We start from the raw sequence: 22,370 nt of genomic DNA on the forward strand, positions 1-22,370 counted from the left end.
ACCCAATGTTTGCAAGGTCTTATGCCTTAGTGGTATAGCGCGCCGTGGTTACTTTCAGGCTGCGGGTTTGATTCCTGCCTGTGCCATTTTTTGGGCTTTTCAGTGTCTTAGCCACTCATGGGCGCTTCTGAGTGGCTAGTCCAGTGTAACTTAATAAGTTCCCGTGTCTAGGCCACTGAACTGAAACTCTTGATGACACAGCCGTTACTAGAAGACGTCTGGGACCTCACCCACTCTGTTCTACTTTTGATGATCAAGCACAGCAAAATGTCTGTCTTGGGCATGCAGGAAGGGCTTTCTTTGATCATGATGTTTTCAGACCACATGGACAGGAGGGCAGACATAGTGAAAATTCTTGCCGCTCTGTGGAAGATCCCGTGTCACTGCTACAAAGCACTGCTTCACACGTTCACATTGTTACATCAGATTACACATTTGACACGTGAATATATGCTGCAGCTGGGTATGGATGCATTTCTCGAAAGCTATGGTATGTTATGTAGTGTCCTTTTGCCGAGCTTCTGCTCACTCGCTTTACCCAGACCAGGCAAAGATGATAGAAAATTCGACACGCGTCGCGCGACATGTATATTACCCCTCGGAAAGTTTTGATCCAACAGACATGATCCGTTTCTGCTTCCTTCATGTACAGCTATATGAAGAGTATCTCAAATGGGGTATTAAGACGACGACAGCCATGCTGCACTCAGCGGACCAAAGTTCAAGAGCTATCATTTCGGGGTCAGCTATATGGACGAGTCTCTGGAATGATGCTGCCAGTGCCCTGTGCAAGTACTATATGGAGCAAGGATGGCAAGCTAACCACGTAAAGGGGTACTGGGAAAACCCTACAGTTCTCGCCACGGAAGAGCTGCTCGTTGAAGACCAAAGGCTCGCAGGAGAGTGTCTCGAGATTATGGAGTCTGTTAAGCACAGTGCACGTGGTGGCACTTCAGGTCCAGATGCACCCACGCGTTGCCTGGTCTTCCCGGACAAGCTCATCATTGCCCTCGGATTCTTTGTTCCAGCTTACAAGGTTTTCAAATACCCAAGACTCGATAGGCTGCACATGTTGCCGGAGCGACGAGCAAACCATCATCGAGGAATGCTATTCACCATGACTAGCATAGAAGATGACCAAGAGAGGTGCAGGGTTGCTACAGCTACAGATGGGTGTGAGGGCATGCAGTAAGTAGAGCTGAGAAGATAGATGGCCGGGTGGATGGGCTCATGAGGTGCTGAGAGAAGAAGGAACATGGAGGCGAAGGGAAGGGGCCGTATGACTCTTTCTACGGCGGCACATTGGGCGGCACAAGCTACCTTGCGGCAAACACGGGTGGGTGGATGATTAATACCCAGCAGGGGATCGTGTGTATCGTCTACGTAAGCAAAGTATTGTGGGGTAAGGAACAACTCGAGAGATTGCTCGTATGTTGTCAATAGTTCCCACGGAGTGTCGTCTTCTTGGATATTCAGTCGCTGTCTGAATTCCGTGACGGTTTCCTGTTTTGTCTCTACGGTTTCAGGTACCGTATTTGTCTCCTGAGAGGTAGTGATTGTGAACACTGTTGAGCGAACCACTTATCCCAGCTAAGCCGATTTAGCCGAGAGGTGGATAGAGTTGGCAAGGACGAAGGGACCAGTTAAACTCACCCTTTGGTGCATGTTTGATTAATCATGTAGCAGTAACTACTATGGTGTGCGATGTATTACTTACCAGTAACTGAGCTAGCAACTGCGTAGGGCCTATAGAGCCTCTCCGGCACCTCTTGGCATGCTATATATGGTGTTTCCATCAACTGGAGTTAAAATATAGACCACATTTGGGAGACATGCCATAACATACCGCTTTGGGCGCTTGTTTTCGTTTTATGACATGGGAAGGTGGAGAACATATGTTTGAACATATTTGCTATACTAAACATATGTCAGAAACCAATATTGAGCCCGCTATTCACAAAATACTCGCCGAGAGTCGAGTTTTTGCGGATATAGCGCGGACTTAAGCCCCATCAGCTCCATCAAGTGCCACCAAGCTGCTACCCGGCTATCTGGCTCCCTACATCAATTTCGCTTTTGGGGGCCATTTTTGGCTCAATTTCTCCCCTCCCCTTTGTCCAATGAACTCCAAACCTTCTGAAATATGTACCTGTACCTATGTAGAGTAGTTATGTGCAGTTTAGAGTGAATATAACTGCTGTATAATATACTATACTTTTGTTTCTATTAAAAATCGATTTCTTTGGGCCTGAAAGTAGCAGGAAACCCTTTGCAAAGCTCCTACAGCTCTTCTAATGTTATACACTCATGATAGATGGCACTAGAATCCTTCCCAAGGGTGTGGGGAGCCTGAGGCATCCACAAACTCTCTGTAGAGCCTGCGAGGCTTGGCAAATAAAATGACACATATCAGATGTTTTCACATGCTGGAAGATGTCACTTTTAGCCCAGGATAAGACGGCTATGGTTTATTTTTGATCCCAGGCCTTGGAAGCCATCCGATTAAGCAGATCTTAGTGTTTTCACGGGCGCCTATACGCTGATCTCGTCGAAAACACCTCCTACTGGCTCAACCACTTAGAATCGAACAAGCGGACCATTTCCAATCGATTCTTAGCCTATCAAAACGAGGGTATACAACTTTCTAGGTCCAGGGGACATGTATTGGTGGAGCAGTGCATCAGTTAACCCCGGAGTGACACCTTGATCAAGTTCTGACCAGTTCAAAACCACCATCTGTGCGCAGGTGTGTGCCTGGCTCCTACAGCATAGGTGGGAAGGGAATCACCACCTGGGAGGGTCAGAATATGTCACCATACTATGTATGTAGCTGCATTTAGCTTATCTCTGCCTGTAGGCTTCTGTACATCTGCATATGTGGTGTTTTTAAGCCCTGTTTGCATACCCATGTTGTTGAGTGTAGGTTAGCCCCTTCCCAGTGTGATAAGGCTCCGCAGAGCTTTATATATTATTTACTGGTGCTAGGGCATCCACACAACCATTTGTACCTAGCGATATTCATTACTAAAGGCTGAGAACAGTGTCCAAGCTATCATGAGTGCAATAGGAGTTCTGACCTCCTGCCTGCATCTCTGCATGTTATCCTGGCCTCTAAATTGCTTCCCCATGCTTGCATAACATGTATAGATATGTCTAGAGCCATCTGACCTTCTTCCAAGCTCTATACAAGGTACAGGACCATTTGTTTCTGGTGCCCTTTTTCACTTTAAAGCTTATGTATTACCTATTATAATGTATACACCACAGGAAGACATGAAGGTTAAGATATACACCACACAAGTATACTAGAACCTATTCTAACACTTGCCTGACAATTCTATTAGGGGGGAAGGAAGGGGAACAGGTGTAATAGCTTGCAGAAGCTGGTTTCCCGCGCTCTGGCGCTTATTTCAAATCCGGGAGCGCTACCATATATATCCAAAAACTCGCTAGCTCCTGGCGAGTTTTTTGTGAATAACAGCCCAAATACTGCTTTGCTGAGCTGCTTACTAATGGAGAACTTGTTTGTACATGTGTTCTCTATGACATGATGCAAAAACATTCAATATGTGGTATGTTCAAAACATATCATATGTTTGTACATATGTTCTCTATGACATGATGCAAAAACATTCAACATGTGGTATGTTCAAAACATATCATATGTTTTGAGATGCTTTACCATATTGGGATGATGTTTTAGCTTAGTCATCTTTTCAATTAAGCAGTATATTACATATGCAGCCTATTTTCAAGCTCAGTTGATGGAAGCACCATATATAGCATGCCGAGAGGTGCCAGAGAGGCTTTACAGGCCCTACGCAGTTGCTAGCTCAGTTACTAGTAAGTAATACATCGCACACCATAGTAGTTACTACCACATGATTAATCAAACCTGATCCATCGCCTCTTAAACTACGACTCTTGTTGTTGCTTAGGATAAACACACAGTAGTCAGGTTTCCAAGTAGAACTTTCTTCTGATTGTTACAATAGTGTTGTATACAAAGTATCTACTTGTTTTCGTAAAACCTAACCACGTCAAAATATCCGTTCACGTAAACTGCGCTGAGTGCTTGTACAATTCGGGCTTTGTTCTTGTGTAGCCCTTTGAACGAGATATCCCCTATTTCTCTGCACCCTGATTCCCACTTGCGCCACTCCTCGTATTTGACAACGTTACTAACGTCCGCTAGGCAGCGCTTGATGCGCGTGAGCTGCTCGATGAGTCGGCAGAGATTGCGGACTCTGTCGGAGTTGAGATCGTTGAGCTCGAGAGTCTCGAAGACGTCGAGGCGTTTGAGTGTGCCGTCGAACTTCGGTGTAAAGATGCAGACGAAGTCAGCGGGAGTGTGCTTGTCGAAGTCAATGAGTACCGGCTTTGGGACAATCGGCGTATGTGTCGCCAGTGAGATGGCAGCGAAATGCTGCTCGAGTGTCGGCTTTGACGGACCAGCGAGGATCCGTTCGTGCGCCTGTTGGATTTCTCGTGCAGCTAGACGCTGCTCGAAGTCGGCTTTGTCGGTTGCAGAACAGTTGCGGAACTGTTCGCGATGTAGGTGCCTGCCCTCGTGTGAGTTCGGAGAGAACAGGAGGGTGAGTGCTGGAGTCAGCGAGCGTAGTTCTTTGCCGCGGCTTTTACCGTATGGAATGGTCTCGACGGGGTCGTTGGCGTTGCCAGAGGTATGTGCGTAGCCGGTGGAGTGCTTGTACCGCTGGAAAACGGAGTGAGGGGGACGAGCGGGCAAATCCTTTGGCACTAGAGTTTACGCAGGAATGAACGCGTGAGCGCTCCGTCTGCCACTAGCACGCAACGAGACTTACTTGTAAACTGCGTGGATAAACTTTGTTTAAACTGGGTGAAGGGGACCGAGGTTTCCCGAGGGGTCTTCTTCAGCAATGAGACTAGTAGAGTGGGGATAGAGTGGCCGTGAGGCTGGGGCTTATAACCTGCTAAAGTGTGACTGAACTCTTGCTTTATTCTGTGCTACAGGGCCAGTATATATACATGTGAGTCGGGACCTCTGATACTGCTATAAGACCTATGGTACTGTGAGCGTAAGCATGTATACTAAGCATGAGTAATCAGGTGTCGTATTACTACAAGATAATAGAGGGATCATGTGATGATATCCCCATTAGTCCGTACAGGGCAATGACGTAATCACCCAGTTCTGACAGGCTGTTCTCCCATTTGAACGGCTCATTGCTCCACCCGGCGTACATGATGATCCCATTGTCAAGCGCGCCCTGCGTGTTCTCAAAGCCTATCCATACTGCAGTCCACCGACTGAAGACGCATCTGCAGATTTATACAACCCTGATGAAGACATCATCAACACCTTCTTCCCTACAACTTCTGATACATATTCAGAATCGTACGCCTGTTATCTAAGACAGGACAAAATTGCGGAAGATCTATACTACAGACCAATCAAACAGGTCTACGATCTCGCATTCTTGGATGAAGATTGGGAATCACTTCAAGCAACACGAGCCAAATCATACGAGCTCAATCTCAGTGAATTCTTTTACGACGTCGGGTCAACTCCAAAGGAACGTGAAACAATCTACGCATATATCTGCCTCCTCTTTGTACACAATAACAATGTCATCCTCTTCTGACCCGACTAAGCTTGCCACCTCTACCATCCTGCAATTCGATGGCACCAACTATAAAAAGTGGTCCGACACGATCCGAGCCTTCCTGCGTTACCAGGGCGTCTGGTACTTGATCCAAGGGTACAGTTCCACAGCGACTGTACCAGTCCCTGGTCTTGCCAGACCAATAGCTGCGACAGGTACACCTACAGCTACAGAAATTGCAGCTCAAGCTGCATGGGATGAGAAAAATGACAAGGCGCTGGGAATCATCCAGCTCTATGTCGCACAAAACCTTTGTCATCTTGTTGATAACAAGTTCTTGGCCCTAGATGCATGGACCGCGATCAAGGCTGGCTACGAGAAACCCGGAGCAGTAGGTGCATTCGTCGCCTTCCAAAAGCTGTTCAATGCACAGCTCTCTGACAGCTCCGCTCTCGGCCCGCAACTCGACGCGCTCACAGAGCAATCCAACCAGGTCAACACGGCAGGAATAGAGGTCAAACCTCAGCTTCTTGCTCTGCTCATGATCAATGCTCTCCCCAAGTCGTATCAGACCATCGCCGGTACAATTCTCACTACGCAGACTGATGTTACGCTGCTCACAGCGGCGCTCATCAAGCCCAACATTGTCAAGGAGGAACAGCGCCGCGTCGCGAACCGCACTCAGATTGTGCGTGTCTTGAAGGTGCCTCTTCTTGACAAGAAATGTGAGAAGTGTGGTCGCAAGAATCACATGACGAAGCAACACTGGGACACAAAGCCGGTGAATTCTGGCTCGAGTTCTGGTAACGGCAACAACATGCAGCAGCAGCAGCAGGGTGGCGGAAAGCGCAAAAAGGGAAAAGGAAAGGGCAAAGCGAAGGACAATACCACGACAACCACGCAGACTGTAAATACCATACAATTAGCCGATGTACCTGTAGTAGCTAAGATCAAAGAGGAATCCATCTTTGTTTCTCTTTATGCTACGGGTGTCAAGTCTAAGTGGATGGTCGACAGCAGTTGTACAACACATGTCACACCATATAAAACTGACTTTATTCGGTATCATGAATTCCCTAAGCCAGGTTATGCACACACGGCCGGCAAAGGTCAGACTATCAAAATCAAAGGTCACGGTGAAATCGCTCTGCAACATCGTCTCACAAATGGACAAATTCAGCATATCTGGTTAGAAACTGTACTATACGTACCAGAAGCGGCAGAACAGTTTTTTGTGCCCAGAATGCCTCTCAATAACGGTCACCGTATTGGGATGGATGGCAAGAAGTTTACATTACTCCGCGGGTCAGACCCAAAACAGTGGACAGTTTTAATGGAGGGTGAATATGAAAAGTTGTCAGGTTTATATTGGCTAGAAGCTGAAGTCCTCACCAGGACCAGTGAGATTAAGCCAGGAACATTGATGTCGGTCAAATCTGACGATCCATACACTTTGTGGCACTGTCGCTTCGGACACACCGGAAAGAAATCAGTTGTTCAACTGCCTGGCAATGTCAAAGGCGTCCTGGATAAGATCTCCGCTCCAACCAGGGATACTCCCTGTGATGGGTGCAAATTCGGGAAGTCTCGTCGCGATGCATTTCCTGCGTCTGAAAGTCGTGCAGATCATCCCCTCAACTTAATTCACATGGATCTTGTCGAATATCTGTCGTTATCACTCGATGGGTACAACTTTGCCCTTACCACCCTCGATGACTATTCCTCATTTGGTTTAGTCTGGTATCTGAAACAGAAGTCTGATGCCTTCTCTGCCTTCAAGCAATTCGTCGCTTGGGCAGAAACACAGGCCGAGCGCAAGCTCAAGACTATACGTTCGGACCATGGGGGGGAGTTTTTAGACTACAAATTCAACAATTTCCTGACAGAACGAGGAATAGAGCGTCAACTCTCAGTGGCGCAAACACCACAACAGAACGGCAGAGCAGAACGCTGGCAACAGACCATTCAGAATAAGGCAGAAGCTATGTGACATCACGCTGGCATGACGTCTGGTTTTTGGAATCTAGCATCAGAGACTGCAGTACACATCTACAATCGACAACCTTTGCGCCGTCATCAATGGAAGCCGCCTATCACGAAATGGAATGGCACTGTTCCGGACGTATCGTACTTTCGAGTATGGGGCTGCAAAGCCTATGTCCACACACATAAGGATGTGAGGATCAATAAACTACAGCCAAAAGCCAAAGTCACGATCTTCGTCGGGTACGAAATTGGTACAAAGGGTTACCGATTCTGGGATCAAACTGCCTGGACTATTGTTGTGTCACGCGACGTCACCTTCAATGAGTCTTCTTTTTCCAAGCGAGACGAAAGGCCTCGTGAGCCTGGAATGTCTCAAGATTCAATTCCACCTGTCCAACCTGACCTGCTGAACCCGGACCTAACAAATCCGGATGACTTCACACCTGATGATCATTCCCCAGACAATGCACATCCACAACCACGGCAAAACGAACAGCAACAACAGGATGATGATGAAGTAAATGACAATCCAGCCGATCGTTATGAACAATATCGAAGCCCAACTCCGGAACCATACAAACATCCGGAGATACCATTCGCTCCCGGTCCACCTCCTGGATCACCTCCATCTCAGAGAGAACATTATTGTCCTCATCAGAGCGGACAAGCTGGTCCATCTCGTCAGGCAGCTCCACCAGCTCCTGATATTAGGCAACGATGGAATCTCGAACCACAACCTGTGCCACACCCGGCCAGACCACAGCGCAAGAATGCAGGCCAATGCCATATTCCCGATAACAGCTATGGTGACGTCCCGCCCACAGAAGCATGGCGTCAACAGGAACGAGACATCCAACGTGATCAACGAGAAGAACAAGAAGCACGTGAACAACGTGAAGTCTCTCCAATGGACATCGACGATCAACTCCGTCGGAATATATTCCAATGAATATGTCATGCCCACCAGCCTGACCCCACTACGTATCGTGAGGCAATGTCTTGTCCAGATGCGAAACAGTGGGAGATCGTGATGAAGGAGGAACTCAAATCTCAGGAGGAGAATTCCACATGGATTCTGGTCAACAGACTGAACAACCGGAGAATCGTAAAATGCAAATGGGTTTATGTGATCAAGCCCGACGGCCGCTATAAGGCAGGTCTTGTAGCCAAAGGATTCACACAGATAGAGGAGATAGATTTTCAGGAAACCTTCTCTCCCGTCGCATGCTATGAGGCTATACGCTTCTTACTCGCACATGCAGCACTCAAAGATTGGGAAATTGAGGCAATGGATATCAAAACGGCCTTCCTGTATGGCGAGCTCAACGAGGAGATTTACATGGAACAACCAGAAGGCTTTGTGAAGAAAGGACAAGAAAAGATGGTGTGTCGATTAAAAAAGGCTATCTATGGCTTATGCCAAGCCTCGCGCACCTGGAACGAGAAGCTACATACTACGCTACTCGAAAATGGATTCAAGCGCACGCGCTCAGACGCTGGTGTTTATGTTTATCATCACGACAAAGTCGAAGTTTACCTCATCGTTTACGTCAACGATCTTCTACCAATGGGTCCAAGTTTACCAGAGATCCAACGAGTAAAGAAAGTTCTTGCAGAGAAATTCCAAATGCACGATCTTGGAGCCGCTAGTACATTCCTTGGAATGCGGATTACTCGTGATAGAAACAACAGGTGTCTGGAAATCGACCAACAGTCGTATACCGAAGGAATCCTATCTCGGTTCCAGATGCACAACTCAAAACTTTGCCGCACACCGCTGCCTGAAGGCATACATCTCGAGAAGGCTGCGGAAACATATACCGCTACCGACGCACTCCGCCATCACTATCAGTCCATGATTGGTAGTCTCATCTATTTGATGATCAGTTCACGACCTCACATTGCCTGGGAAGTCACAAGACTCTCACAGTACATGCAAAACCCTACGTCACAGCACGTGGAAGCTGTGAAGCACATCTTCTGGTATCTCCGTCATACCACCGAGTATCGTATCCAGTACTCTGGCTCAAATCAGTCAGGTTTGATAGGGTATTCTGACGCAGACTGGGGCGAAAATCGGGACAACCGGCAATCAACAACCGGTTTCGTTTTCTTGATGGCTGATGGAGCAGTCACATGAGCATCTCAAATGCAGAAGACGGTGGCAAGATCCTCGATGGAAGCCGAATACATGGCACTCTCGGAGGCATGCTCTGAGTTAGCCTGGCTAACGTCACTCCAAAAAGAGTTAGGTTACTTTCCTACTGCACCACCACCTCTGATAGCAGACAACCAAGGAGGAATCTTTCTCGCAGTCAACTCTGCTCACGACTGAAGGCTCAAGCACATCAACATTCGATATCACTTCATACATGAATACGTGGAAGATAAACGAGTGGATATGGTCTACGTTAGTACAGACAAAATGATCGCCGACACATTGACAAAACCACTTGGTGCAACAAAATTCGAGCACTTCCGGTCTATGCTAGGCTTGGTCTTCAGTAGATTAGACAATAACTAGTCGAGTGGGAGTGTCAGAACTGGGCAATTACATCATTGCCCTGTACGGACTAATGGGGATATCATCACATGATCCCTCTATTATCTTGTAGTAATACGACGCCTGATTACTCATGCTTAGTATACATGCTTACGCTCACAGTACCATAGGTCTTATAGCAGTATCAGAGGTCCCAACTCACATGTATATATACTGGCCCTGTAGCACAGAATAAAGCAAGAGTTCAGTCGCACTTTAACACAGCCTGAGACAGATGGCCGCGGAGTTTGGGATTTGTGAGAGCAAGCCTGATAATGGACCGCAGTGAGGTGGAGCGCAAGGCAAGACGGGACTTCTTGGGTTTACTAGAAAAACTTCCTGACATACTGTACTGCTGGAGACCGGGTGTGTGCAAATGTTCTTGTGTAATGCATCAGCCATCTGCAGGTTAAGCAGTCCGTAAAGACCAAGCTGATGTTAATATCGGCCGTGGTGCCAATATATCTTTTAGCCATATACAATGTGATTTTGATTTTTCTAGCACATCGCAAAGTCTGCACACCTCCTGCATAATAATCTAATTCAGGTTAGATTTGATGCTAATCTGGTCGTCCAAAACAAGTATCTTATTCTCATCATCCGTCCATGCCTGCCTTGACTCTCCCGAAGCGCTTTCGTTAACGTTGTTGCACAACTGTGCCCAAAGTCTCTGTTGGTACGCTCTGGCATCCCCTTAATGTCATGGACTGCATATGTCTCTGCCCGATCTCATTCATGTATGCGCTGCATTTTCATGGACCATGAATCAGCACACTTCCCGGATTCTATCGCATTGGAGGCAGTGCGGCGGGCAGTCGGCACAACTGACATTCACGACAGGTCAGTCCACGGTTGGATATATGTGACACGCAGCATGAATTTGATAGCTGCTCCACAGAAAATTTATAGGCTTGATTGGTTTGCTTTGCATGTTGCAATGTTCAAAGACAAGTCCTAGGTTGCGTGTTTGACACATCGTGAGTTACATTGCCAGCTGTTTTGATGCACTGGTGTCATAGCAGGACTTTGCAATATTGCAATGTAGTAGTATCATTGCAAATAATAGTTGTACGTGTAAAGTCTATTGCATCGTTGTGCAAGTTATTCACAAGAAACTGTATGTAATCAAGTGGTTTGTACCTTCACAGACCTCGACTAATCGGGTCTCGCTAGGTACCATAAGTGCTTTGTCTCTATAGCGATCCTGCAAACCATGTATGATTGTCTGTTCTTGATGCTTTTTGATACAAATGAATTCACTCTAAATATTTCTTTTTCCCTGTCCAGTGTGTATCATATCAAGTTCAACAACAGTGGTGGCATAGCTCGCATGTGTCAGGCTATGCAGAGCGACCAGCTTACTTACTTACTTACTTACTTATTTATTTACTGTCTTTTACCATTCTTACATGGTACTTGCACTCTTCTTATGCAATACTACTCTAGACTACGACTCTTGTATCTACTTCGCGGTGCAATAGTCAGTCAGCAGCCACAATCTGCGCGGTCTACAGTCCTTAGCACATGAGCCCCATAGCACTCCACAGTGCCTAAACGTGGAATCACTAAATCTTGCGCCCTGCCTTCACCTCGAGCCCTTCCCCCTGAAATACCGTTCGACGTCCTCGAAGTGATCTTCAGCTACCTCACCCGGTACCATTCCACACTCGCTGCTTGCGCACGTGTCAGTCGAATGTGGAACGCGGCCGTATTTCCGGCTCTGCATGCTGAGATACGCGTGGGCCGCTTCGGTAACACAGGCATCCAGCGAAGCCTGTGCACCGACCTCACTATGCTTTCACACTTCTTGCAGGATGCGCCACATGCCGCACGGTGCGTGCGCGCGCTCGAGGTTAGCTGGCCGTGCGATGCTCATGTCAAGCTCCCTGCCGCATTACGCCTCCTTCCGCGCCTACGGCGCCTCACGCTCTGTATCGCCGGCATCTACGCGCCCGACCGAGTGGTCTTGGGCGCTGACGGACTCGTGCGTGTCGACAGCTCCGAGAACAACACAGACAGCGACAGCATCGGCAGTGAAGGCATCGTGCTCTTCGATGCGGCCCGCGTGTGGATGCACGCCTATCCCCTAGCGTTCCACGCGACAGGCGATATGCTCGGAGGGTGGGGCGCGCCGCAGCGCATGGTGCATGCGCTCTTTCTCTTTCGCTCTGTCGACACGCCGCTCGTCGATCAAGGCAGCGCCGCGCTCTTCAGTCGCGTACCCCGGAACATTCTCTACCCACCTTTCATGCACGCACGTATGCTCATTCTCGAGCCCAGTTTCTGCGGGGAGGCCGTCCAGGAGATCGTGCGGCGCCTCGTGCAGCAGCATCCCGTGCAAGCGCTCGCCGTGAGAGGCGTCGAACGTCGGACCGGCAAGTTCGAGGACGACTATGTATGGTTGCACAACATCGCTGGGGAAAGATTCGTTGCGCAACTCATGCAGGACCTCGCCGTGGCGAGCGAGCTCAAGGCGCTGCAGCTTGTATGTGCGCCGTATGCCCGTACGTTTATTCTACCTCTGTACTGCGATGTGATAGCTGACGGAGACATTAGCACCGGACACCCTGCCCGCAGGCTTCGCGCGCTGTGTGCACCTACGGCTCGTCCGCCTCTCAGGCTTCTGGACGTGCGCGCATGCGGCGATATCGTACCTTCATGCGCTCGCGCATGCACCGACGCTCTCTGTGCTCATGCTCTCATTGCGTACATCGTTGGCACCACGAATGTGGATTGCGGTGGCCCGGCTCTATTGGGAGGCTGTCGACGAGGAGATTGCGGCGGTGCTGCCTCGCGTGCGTGTCATCGTGGATCTGATCGTGGAGGCGGAGAGGAATGGGATGGGTGAGGTGCTGATGAGGAAGATGCGCTGTGCGGCTTTGTGCGGGATGGTTTCTGTCAGGAGTGCGAAGTACGTGCTCATGCGCCTCTGTTCCAGGTTGAGCGCAATATTGACGAGTCGGTCTGGTGCTTCTTAGCAAGCCAGAGTGGGAATCATATGGAGATGTTGAGATGAGGCTACGATTTGACGCAATTCAGCACGAGTCCATCTGAAACCTCGAACCTGAAGCCGAGCCACTCTTCAACACTCAACGGCTGAATGTTCTGAACTGCCATCAAAGCTAGACTCTCCAGCCATGTCAAATCACTACAAGGACTTGAGCGCTCGGCCCCTGCGCCTGGTAGAACGAATCAACTCAGGTGCGCACTCAAGCACTCAAGACTTCTCTAGAGTGATGACGCAGCGCATGGGGTGGGTCATTTCCCACGGGCTGTGCCTCTACAAAGTGAATATTTTCCTGCCAGTCCGGTGTCCTGGTGTTCTGGCATCGCCAGGGTTTTTAATCCCCGAGCTCGGTTTGCCTCATGCCCCTGCGGACACAATACGTACTGACTGTGCCCTCGCCTCGAGCTCTTGATAGCCATGTACCTTCGTCTACCCTTCCCACATTTTACAATCCAGGATATATTTCATTTGGGCTAACTTTTTCAATACAGGGCCGTGGGTGATAGAGAAATGGTGTGGAATACGTTCGCCGCGGCCGCGGGATCGTGATGCTGACTCTAACCCACAGTAGCCTGAGCCTCTCACAAACCGAACACGCTCCTAAACCTCGGTTTCCATTCACAGCGCTGTCCCCATTCTATTCAATCCGCACGATCGTCGCCAGCGCGACCTTCAGCTCCACTGTCCTCGTCTAGTTGTGTGCAGCGTTTTTAATGCGCGTGTTTGATACGAACTGCTTCATCGGCTCGAACGACAGACCCCCAGCAGCATCTTGCGTGTGTGATTGAGGTCGAGATGGAAGGTGAAGTGCGGCAAGGCAGAGAACAGGAAAGCTCCGCGTTGGAGTAAAGGTTCGGCTGGGGGAGACGTAGTGATGTGTAGCCCGACACTGAAGTTAAAGACAAACGCGCCGGTGGGTCACTTGCGGGCCGGTCTAGGCGAGAAGTCGCGCGAGCATAGGGCCCTTCTCACCATCGTGGTTTCGTTGGCCGATTTAGGCTGGGCCCTGGGGGGTCAGCGGACGGTCTAACGCCACAGACTCGCCCACGAGGGCGTTGACAATAGCGGCGTTTCTGCTCAGCCTGAATATTCATTCCACAGGAGGTGATCATCTTGTAAGGTCATCAGGATCCTCGTGCATAGGCACAAGGTGCACACAACTTACCGGCTTGTTTAACTTCGGCAAAGATGAATCCGCCTAAACTCTACAAACTTATAGCGAAGCAACTCGTCGACTGCCGTGAGCTGGAAGACTCGGGAGGTCCAGCTCGCTCATGTCCCAGGAGATAATACCACGGCTGAAGCCCTTTTGCTCGGTGGAGTCGATGCCGCCAGAGAGGATAGCGGCGTGGAATGCCTTTGAGGAGACAAATGTTGCGGGCGCGCTGATGCCGGTATCACAAATCCCCACATTGACGATGGAAGGTGTGAAAGAAGACGTGGGGCCTGCGTCCTGTGACGCGTCTTGCGTCCGTGTGGTCACATCCGCTCCAGTGTCGCATTAGAGATAGGGAGAGTACCATTCTTCCATCACGGTCAGGACAAATAAAGCACTGCTGATGTCTAACTGGCTAAGCCGGTGGTATGGCTGTCGCTCCGGTAAATAAAAGCAGTTGCAAGGCCGATGGCGAGCCAAATAGGTACCGTCGAGGACACGTATCCAAGCTTCTGAATGAATCGACCGACCTCTCCACGACGATTGCTCCGCCAGTTGCTCGCCGTGCCACTTTCGCCACTTTCGCCTTGACGCTGAACCATGTCTCCGGCTCGCATTGAACGCGATAAAGCTTGCATGAGGGCGTTAGTTCTCTTGCGCGAAGAATGAGCCTCTGAACGAAGCGAAACAGACGACAGCCTATGACGAGCGCAGGAATGTTGTTGGCGCACTTAGGAAAGGTGAAGGCGCTCAAAGGTTGTGAATGTGCAACCCGGGACGCCGGGCTGCCAGAGTATTCGAGCGCAACGATGCCATTAGAGCGAAGGATATAATTGAGTCAGATTAATGACGAGCGAGGAGCTTGAAGCCGCTGCCGAACGTGGCAATGCGTGAGCCATCGACAAGAGCGAACATATAGGAAGGTGGCGAGGGACGCGCAACGACGGCCCCATCGGCGTCATGACATATCGCGGTTCGACGCTCGGGTGAAGACCTCGCTCCAGCACCTACGCAGCTTTCACAGATGACGAGAGCCTCCCCGAGGTGAGGTGACTCACAACGGGAGGCATGCGATGGTGCCCTAGTACGAGAGCCCTTCGCGTTCAATGTTCCAATGAGACCTGCCGAGAACGAAATCGTTACTGCAACGTTCCAGACCAGAAGATGAGATCGTTGCGGTAGGGGACTTTTCGACATGGGCATAAAGGATCTTATCAGCCGCATAAAGACGATGGGAAAGATGAGAGCCAAATTCAACTTCAAACGCGGCTGTCGTTCCGCTGGAAGGCGGAGACGATTCGTGAGTCTCATTCGCCGTGAAACGGCATCATGTCAGAACTGCATTTATATGCAAAATGGATCGTGCGTAGGACTGACGTATCGAGATGGTCGTAAAGGGGCTTGGGCGTATGACTACGGTCTATAAACTTGTGCCATTTCATCAGAGAGAGTGAAGAAAGCGAGATGAAAGAATGAGCACTGCAAGGCCTCCAATGTATCATTTCCTAGTTCTCCATAAGGCGCCTCATGCGCTCCTGTCGATGACTGGTACACGTCGTAGCGTGCACTGAGATGACTGAGACATGAAGAGGACAGGAGATCCCAGCGAGCCGCATAAACTGGAGTTGATACAAGTCGTACTCACAGGAAGTTGCGGAACAAAGATGAGTCTCGTTTAGCGTCGTGGATAAGGGCGTGCCGTAGAGGCATGGCTCAGCTACAGATCAAAGCGGCTTGGACGGGGACAGTTGGAGACAGAACCAGGGGGCGGCTAGCAAGGGGAGGGCGCTTCATTGACGCGCTTGATGGCGGTTCCCGGTACGCATCAATCGTCGGTACACGGGCCGCACTTCTTGTTACGCACTGGACGATATCACTTTTTCAGAGTTTCGGCCATTCCTATCAGTCCTGAAGCGCGCAAAGCTAGGGTCCTGTAGTCAGCTGAGCTCTTTCGTGGCAATCCGCCGAGATTTTGACTCCGAGTCTTCTCCACTATCCTTCAGCGGCGATGCACTGCCACATATAAAACTCTCTCCCGCTTGCCTTACAAGAAAGTCAAACCGGAGAATCTATATGCTCGAGTAACTTTGAGTGTCAATAATGGTAAGAGCGTCGACTGTACTAGCCTTCTGCTCATACGGATTTCTAGGACTGTCGCATGTACGCAAATTACGACAATCAGTCCCAGCGATTTCTTCGCCCTTGAAGGCGGTACATCTCACCTTTCTGCTCGTTTAATAACAAGTAAAAAGATGTCCCACCTTTTATCAACTATACGCCTTACGGCTAACCACGAGTTGATAGATCACCCTTGATTTTTCCCAGCTCGTCAATTGCAGTCCCGGGATGACTCCGACTTAAGGTACCACTCCCGGCTTAACGCGTATTCTGACGACTTTACACGTGGTGGCACCGCCTCGACTCAGGGCCACAGGCTGGGCTGTACGCTGCCTCCCCATCGCTGATTGACCGAGGATCCCATTTTTCTGCTTGTGTTTGATAAGCCCCAAGTAATTGTTGCAAATCTGCCCTTTTGGGGGTGAAATGCACCAGCAGGATAGTTCCACCGAGAAGTAACTCTTGCATGCTGTTATGAAGAGTGCAGGTGTCGATCTCGATGGCCTCGACGTGCGAGACCCGAGGGGCAGGCCGAAGGGCTGGTCGAGCGTCCCAGAATTGCAAACATCATACATCTTTTCCAGGTGGAACAGAGGCACTGGGCCCCGATGAGAATGAATGGACGGAGGACTACACGGCCCCTGAACATACGTCAGCTGTGCATGGGAAGTTAGAGACAAACATAGCCAATGGCACAGCACATCATCATTGATACTAGTAGGCTATGAGCCTAGTTTTTCGTATTGCACATGACCAGCTAGTGTCAGCAGTACCATAGTTCTGCTACATAAGCTGTTATGGGTCGTTATCGTCTACGATTTCCTCTGTAATACCCCACGGAGTACCCGTGAACATCTCTCACAGGTAGGGCAGCTGCAGTCTTGTTCTGCACTGTTGTTTGGACTCTGAATCCTTGGACCAGACCCCTAGTTCAGTTCGCGTGTCGTCACAGAAACCAGCTCTTCTACTATGTCCATAAAACCAGTATGTTCAATGCCGCTACTATGCACAAAGGCAGTCTCCTAACTAACCATATCGTCGCAGAGAAGTATCACGGTAGCTGCTGCCAACTATCCAGGCGGTATTCGATGCTACACTAAGACTCCTGGGGGAGAGGTTCGCGAGGCCTCTCTCGAGTTCTCGGACTATGTCCTGTCCAAGGCAATGGGAAATGGGACATCAGGTACGGACAACCAGGAGTCCTGCGTATCTTAAAGCGCTAATCTGCGTACCAGATGTCCTCGCCTCCGGTGCTGGCTGGAAGTCGAGCACATCGCCCTTCAAGTGCCACCCGCAGAGCGCTCTTTGCACTGTTTCTGTACGCCGTCGTGATTTCCTTCTGGTCCCGCCTTCTCTAATGCGCAATACAGTGGGACGAGAAGGGCCAGTCTGTCTTCTATCAGGACGAGGCTGGTACACTACGCGAGCAAAGATCTACGGAAAGCAAGGGCTGGAAGCAGACTGATCTCAACCAAAAGAATATCAAACTTGGCAGCAAGATCGCGGCCGTTTCCTCGCCAAAACAGGCGAAGGTCATACTCTTCTACCAGAACGTGCATGACAACATTTGCGCTCTGTGCGTATCACGAGCAGTCCTGTGGGAATATTGCTTGACATTAGCTCAGAACCTGCGAGAATGGCCGTTGGAAGGATTCTATTGCGCTGCCCTGCGATGCGGCCTATGCCTACACCGGCATTGGCGCCGCTGAGTGGGGTGGTAAGTGCCCCGATTTCGCGTCGCCGGAAAATGGTTCATTTTTGGATACGCAGACCTCAATCATGTGCGCGTTTACTTCCAGCACAAGGACTTCTCTATCCAAGAAGGGTGCAAAGATGCCTCGGGCACATGGTGAGTGCATGCCCCGCCCTCCCCAGGGCCCAGACCTCAATTGAGAACTCTGAATCGCGCATCCAGGACCGTCACCAAGTCTTCGGCCGAGCTCAAGCCGATCGGCGACATGGCCGCCATTGCATTAGAAACAGATGTTCGGTGAGTCTCTGCGGTGCTGTAACAAGCGTTGCGTTGATGACGTTGGTTACAGGCTTTACACCCAAGATCGAGACCTCAACATCATCACCGAATTTAAAAAAAGTGGCACCTCATGGAACAAGTATGTACGCGTTGATGTGGCACCTTGCCGCCGCTTACACCCACATTAGGACCCCGTTCGATAACTGTAGAACTATGCACAACTCAGACGTTATTGCATTCGTCCGCAAGGTCAAGACTAGCCCTATAGCCTGCATCAACATCATGTGGGTAGGTCAGGACAAGGTAAGTATCCTATTGGTCCGGCTTCTTAGAGGTTCTGACAACCGCCTTTCAGTTCCTCAAGCATTCTATACTACACAACGGGGATAGGTGGCTCAATCGCACAAAGCTCGCGTATCTTGGATTTCCAGGAAACTGTCCCGGCAACTGGTCCGACTCGGATGCAACCGTCTTCTCCGGTGCGCATCTCATACGACATCTCACAGAGCCGGAATAAGCGGAGCGCTGACGTCGTTGCAGACTACAAGCTGATTGCCACCACTATAGAGGACGGGCAGTCACGCAAGACCACGGTGGCAGCGGTCCACGTGCAACAGAGCCGTGGCATCCGGGGCATTGGCGTCCGCTACAAAGGAAGCAAGGAAGAGGTTATACTACACGGCGAGAAAAACAAGAGGCAGTGCGACATATTCTTGCTGAGCGCGAGCGAAGACATCACGACTGTGTGGTACCGTACGGACGGCTTTGGGCTCTCAGGCATCCAGTTCGGCACATCCAAAGGTGCGCACCTGACTCCTATTCCACCAGTTTGTGTACTGTGGGGCTTAGGCAGTGGTTTTAGCTCGGACCTCCGAATGGTATGGCCTCGAAGGGGGAGAGTTCGGCTGCTGGAATAACAACGACCACGCGCTCATCGGCTTTTATGGTGCTCAGCGTGATCGAGAAGGTATCGCAGGTCTCATGGTGAGCGCATCCCACTCCCCCAATGGCATCGACGTTGACTCGTTCGTGCGCAGCCCATCTGGTCGCAGGTCAAAATCTCCACAAAGTATGAGGAATACAAGACCAGGCTGGCGGTAGTGAAGGACAGTGTGCCCAAGCTCCAGAGCGAGCTTGCAAAGGCGGCGGCGCGGGCGAGCAAGCTCCAGGCGCAATGGAGTGCTATCGAGAAACAAGAGAAGACTGCTACCTCCGCCCTCGCCGAGCTGACCGAGTCCGTCGAGATCCTGTGCAGCTTTGAACGTCAGCTTGCCGATGGACAGGTAAAGATGACCAAGCGGCGCGACAAGTTCGTCACCGATCAGCTCAAGGTCTGCAAGGACGGTGCAGAGGCAACCACAGCCTCCTTCAACAAGCTCTCTAAAATAGCCGGCACGGTCCCTCACGACGCAAAGGAGGTTAGCAGCGCTTCTATACGTATGCGTGCAATTACTTGCTGACGAGTACATTCAGCTCTGTGACACAATTGACAGCTTGTACAAGAAAGGGCATCAGGCTCGGGTCGGTCTCAAATCGTTCATACAAGCCGCACTTCTGGAGGTGCAAGGTCAGAAGCGGGAGGTCAGGTACGTGCCTAGTTTGATATACCTTGCAATGCTAACGCTTTGCTCAACATCTTCGTAACCATATCAGTAAGCAGCTAGAATTACGGCGACAGACTACGGCAGACGCGAAAGTTGCTGCAGAAAAGTCCACAACACAGTATAGGCAGGCGAGAGACATAGACACCACGAATCATGCGCAAGCGCGGGTATCCAAGGTGAGCGCTTTCGCCCTAGTGGAAAGCTCAGCGTGACACTCAGTTATCTACGCAGGGCACGCAAAACCCGTTCGACGTACCCAATGTGCCTACGGACGAGACTCAAGAGAACGGCGCACTCCGGGATTTGCTGACACAGATGAGGAAGGACCAAGCAGAATTCGATTATCACGCCGCTCACCGTGACTTCCTGGAACACGGGGTCGCGCGCTTGGACCTCGAGACAAAAGAGCTTGAGCAGGCAAAGGCTCAGCTCGACGACAAGCTCAAGACACTCGGGTTCAAGAAGGTCGTCGACGATGTCGATGCCCTCAAGTCGCCATGCGCCATCCGTGCAAAGGAAGCCACAAATCTCAGCACATTGCTGAAGGCATTCGATAATCTTTTCAAGCAACTTCCTGGCAGGACCGACTCGAAGGCTCGGGACTTCGCGACGGCTCTTGTCCCAATCATCGAGAAAGTCGGCGCGCATACGGGTCTCAAGATGCATTCCAAGGTGGAGGTTGATACTCTGCTCGCCGTCGCTAGGAAGATTGTCGGATAGAAGGCTGGCTTTACTGCCACACATGTTTCGACAACCGTTATCTGCTCCAGCTGCACTCTTGGCTTGTGTACAATACTACCCCGGCTTGACTCTACTACCGTAATATGATGCGCCCCTTCCCGCCCTGCACATGCAACTTCGCTCGTGCCCTTTTTTTGAAGTTTTTGTGCCGTTCCTTCGCACGACCTCTCGGGCAGGCAATCGCTATAGCCGGTCTAGGGCGCCCGACACTCGGAGAGACCCGTCCACAAGGTTTCCCGCTCGCACCACAACGTTTTCGCTGCGCCTTTCCCATGACGGTACACCTCTGAGCTGACAGGGTGCGTGAGCCGCTAATCCGCGTCCCCTGGTAACTTAACCGCAATTCGCTAAATATTGCCGCAAGATTACACTACCCACAGAACCCACAAGCACCTTTTTGCGAGTAGTATAAAAGCTGGTAGTAGAGTACGCTGGAAATCAAACAATTTCTCCCCTGCTCACTCTTAAAAATCCTCATATCGCCCTGCGTGGTGGGTGGGAAGCCTGTGACTAACAGCAGATATTGCGCATAGAGATGCATCGGCTGGGTTAGGGCTAGCGCCGCAGTGACTCGGTTATCCAAAGCGGATATTCAATTCCCACGACCTCTTACCCTCATCCACGACGTCCAACGAGTTTCGTCCCTATTCCGCAGCGTCTCGTGAGTACAACTTGAGCTGACTTTAGTCCATACGGCTGATTGGGACTCCTTGTCCTTTCAAGTTAGTCATCACAGCTGCGTGCTACGACATGTCGCAAGCATCGAAACATGCCACGATATCGAGCCGACGCTGCGAGGTTCGTTTCTGGATGCCTGACTACCTTGAACTCCATGAGAGGAGCGGGCGGGATAGCTAATAGTGAATTGGATGGAGGATGCGTTAAAATCCCGCAGTGCGTACTTTTTGATCCCGCTCTTCGTTTTTGCTAATGAATGGTAGGGGCTTGCCAACCTGGCTCTTGGCTGCGTTCAGCCCTGTTGCAGCTGCCTCAACACGCAAGAAGCACACTTAACTCATTCTGCGCGCGAATTCAGTTCTGAGACGGATCTATCTCACGGTTCATGAAGCTTGCGAATCGTCCCCGCCTTCCAACGGAACAGCAACGGCCTTCGAAGTTGAAGCCAGCCCTCATCTTTCCTCCAGACGATTATCATCCCCGTGCCATTCGCAAGATACTTCACGTCGAAAGACTCGTCTAACACGACGTCTTCATCTTCAAGTCTGAACATCGCGGCGGCATCTCCGCTCTTGGCAGTCTCATTGAAACGCCGATCGCGAAGAGCTCTTGTACTAGGAAGCCATCGCATACTTCCTGTTCATGAGTCGCCTCATATCCGAAGAGGTTCTCGCCATTTGCGGAAACCACGTAGGCGTTCTCGTGAAGTCTTGAAGTGCCCGGATTGTTAAAGCCGTGGTATCGCACGACGTTGACGAGACCGTCGCTGCGCCATTTTTTTCCTCACAAGTCCACTCTTCTCGACGACTCGTGCATCACTATATTGTCCGTGACGGCTTCAAAGCTCTTCGCGGAGAACTCGTCAACGTTGACACCATTATTGCTGACTCGTCCGACCTGTTGGACCTGTCGGTCTATTACTTCAAAAGTCGTACTCTCGGCTCTTATACACCACGCTCGCTTCCCTCTATAACTTCACGG

General features: G+C 50.4%; 3 protein-coding genes across 3 annotated transcripts; 2 read left to right on the plus strand and 1 right to left on the minus strand.

Annotated features, from left to right (window-relative positions):
* Window positions 1-4,012: 4,012 nt before the first annotated feature.
* Window positions 4,013-5,225, minus strand: PHACADRAFT_199697 (uncharacterized protein; the record flags this gene model as incomplete). Its single annotated transcript, XM_007399955.1, has 3 exons — window positions 4,013-4,758; window positions 4,824-4,949; window positions 5,168-5,225. The coding sequence occupies 3 exons, from the start codon at window positions 5,223-5,225 to the stop codon at window positions 4,013-4,015; spliced, it is 930 nt and encodes a 309-aa protein (XP_007400017.1).
* A 6,680-nt stretch (window positions 5,226-11,905) lies between these two features.
* On the plus strand, window positions 11,906-13,167 carry PHACADRAFT_212781 (uncharacterized protein; the record flags this gene model as incomplete). The annotated part of the gene is made up of 3 exons (XM_007399956.1): window positions 11,906-12,617; window positions 12,670-13,024; window positions 13,092-13,167. The coding sequence occupies 3 exons, from the start codon at window positions 11,906-11,908 to the stop codon at window positions 13,165-13,167; spliced, it is 1,143 nt and encodes a 380-aa protein (XP_007400018.1).
* A 4,265-nt stretch (window positions 13,168-17,432) lies between these two features.
* On the plus strand, window positions 17,433-18,103 carry PHACADRAFT_103813 (uncharacterized protein; the record flags this gene model as incomplete). Its single annotated transcript, XM_007399957.1, has 3 exons — window positions 17,433-17,577; window positions 17,630-17,712; window positions 17,765-18,103. Coding segments are annotated over 3 exons (567 nt in total), but the record flags the coding sequence as incomplete, so codon positions are not given.
* Between the last annotated feature and the right edge of the window lie 4,267 nt (window positions 18,104-22,370).

The sequence above is a fragment of the Phanerochaete carnosa genome, assembly GCF_000300595.1.
Source record: "Phanerochaete carnosa HHB-10118-sp unplaced genomic scaffold PHACAscaffold_10, whole genome shotgun sequence".
In the NCBI taxonomy this organism is placed as follows: domain Eukaryota; kingdom Fungi; phylum Basidiomycota; class Agaricomycetes; order Polyporales; family Phanerochaetaceae; genus Phanerochaete; species Phanerochaete carnosa.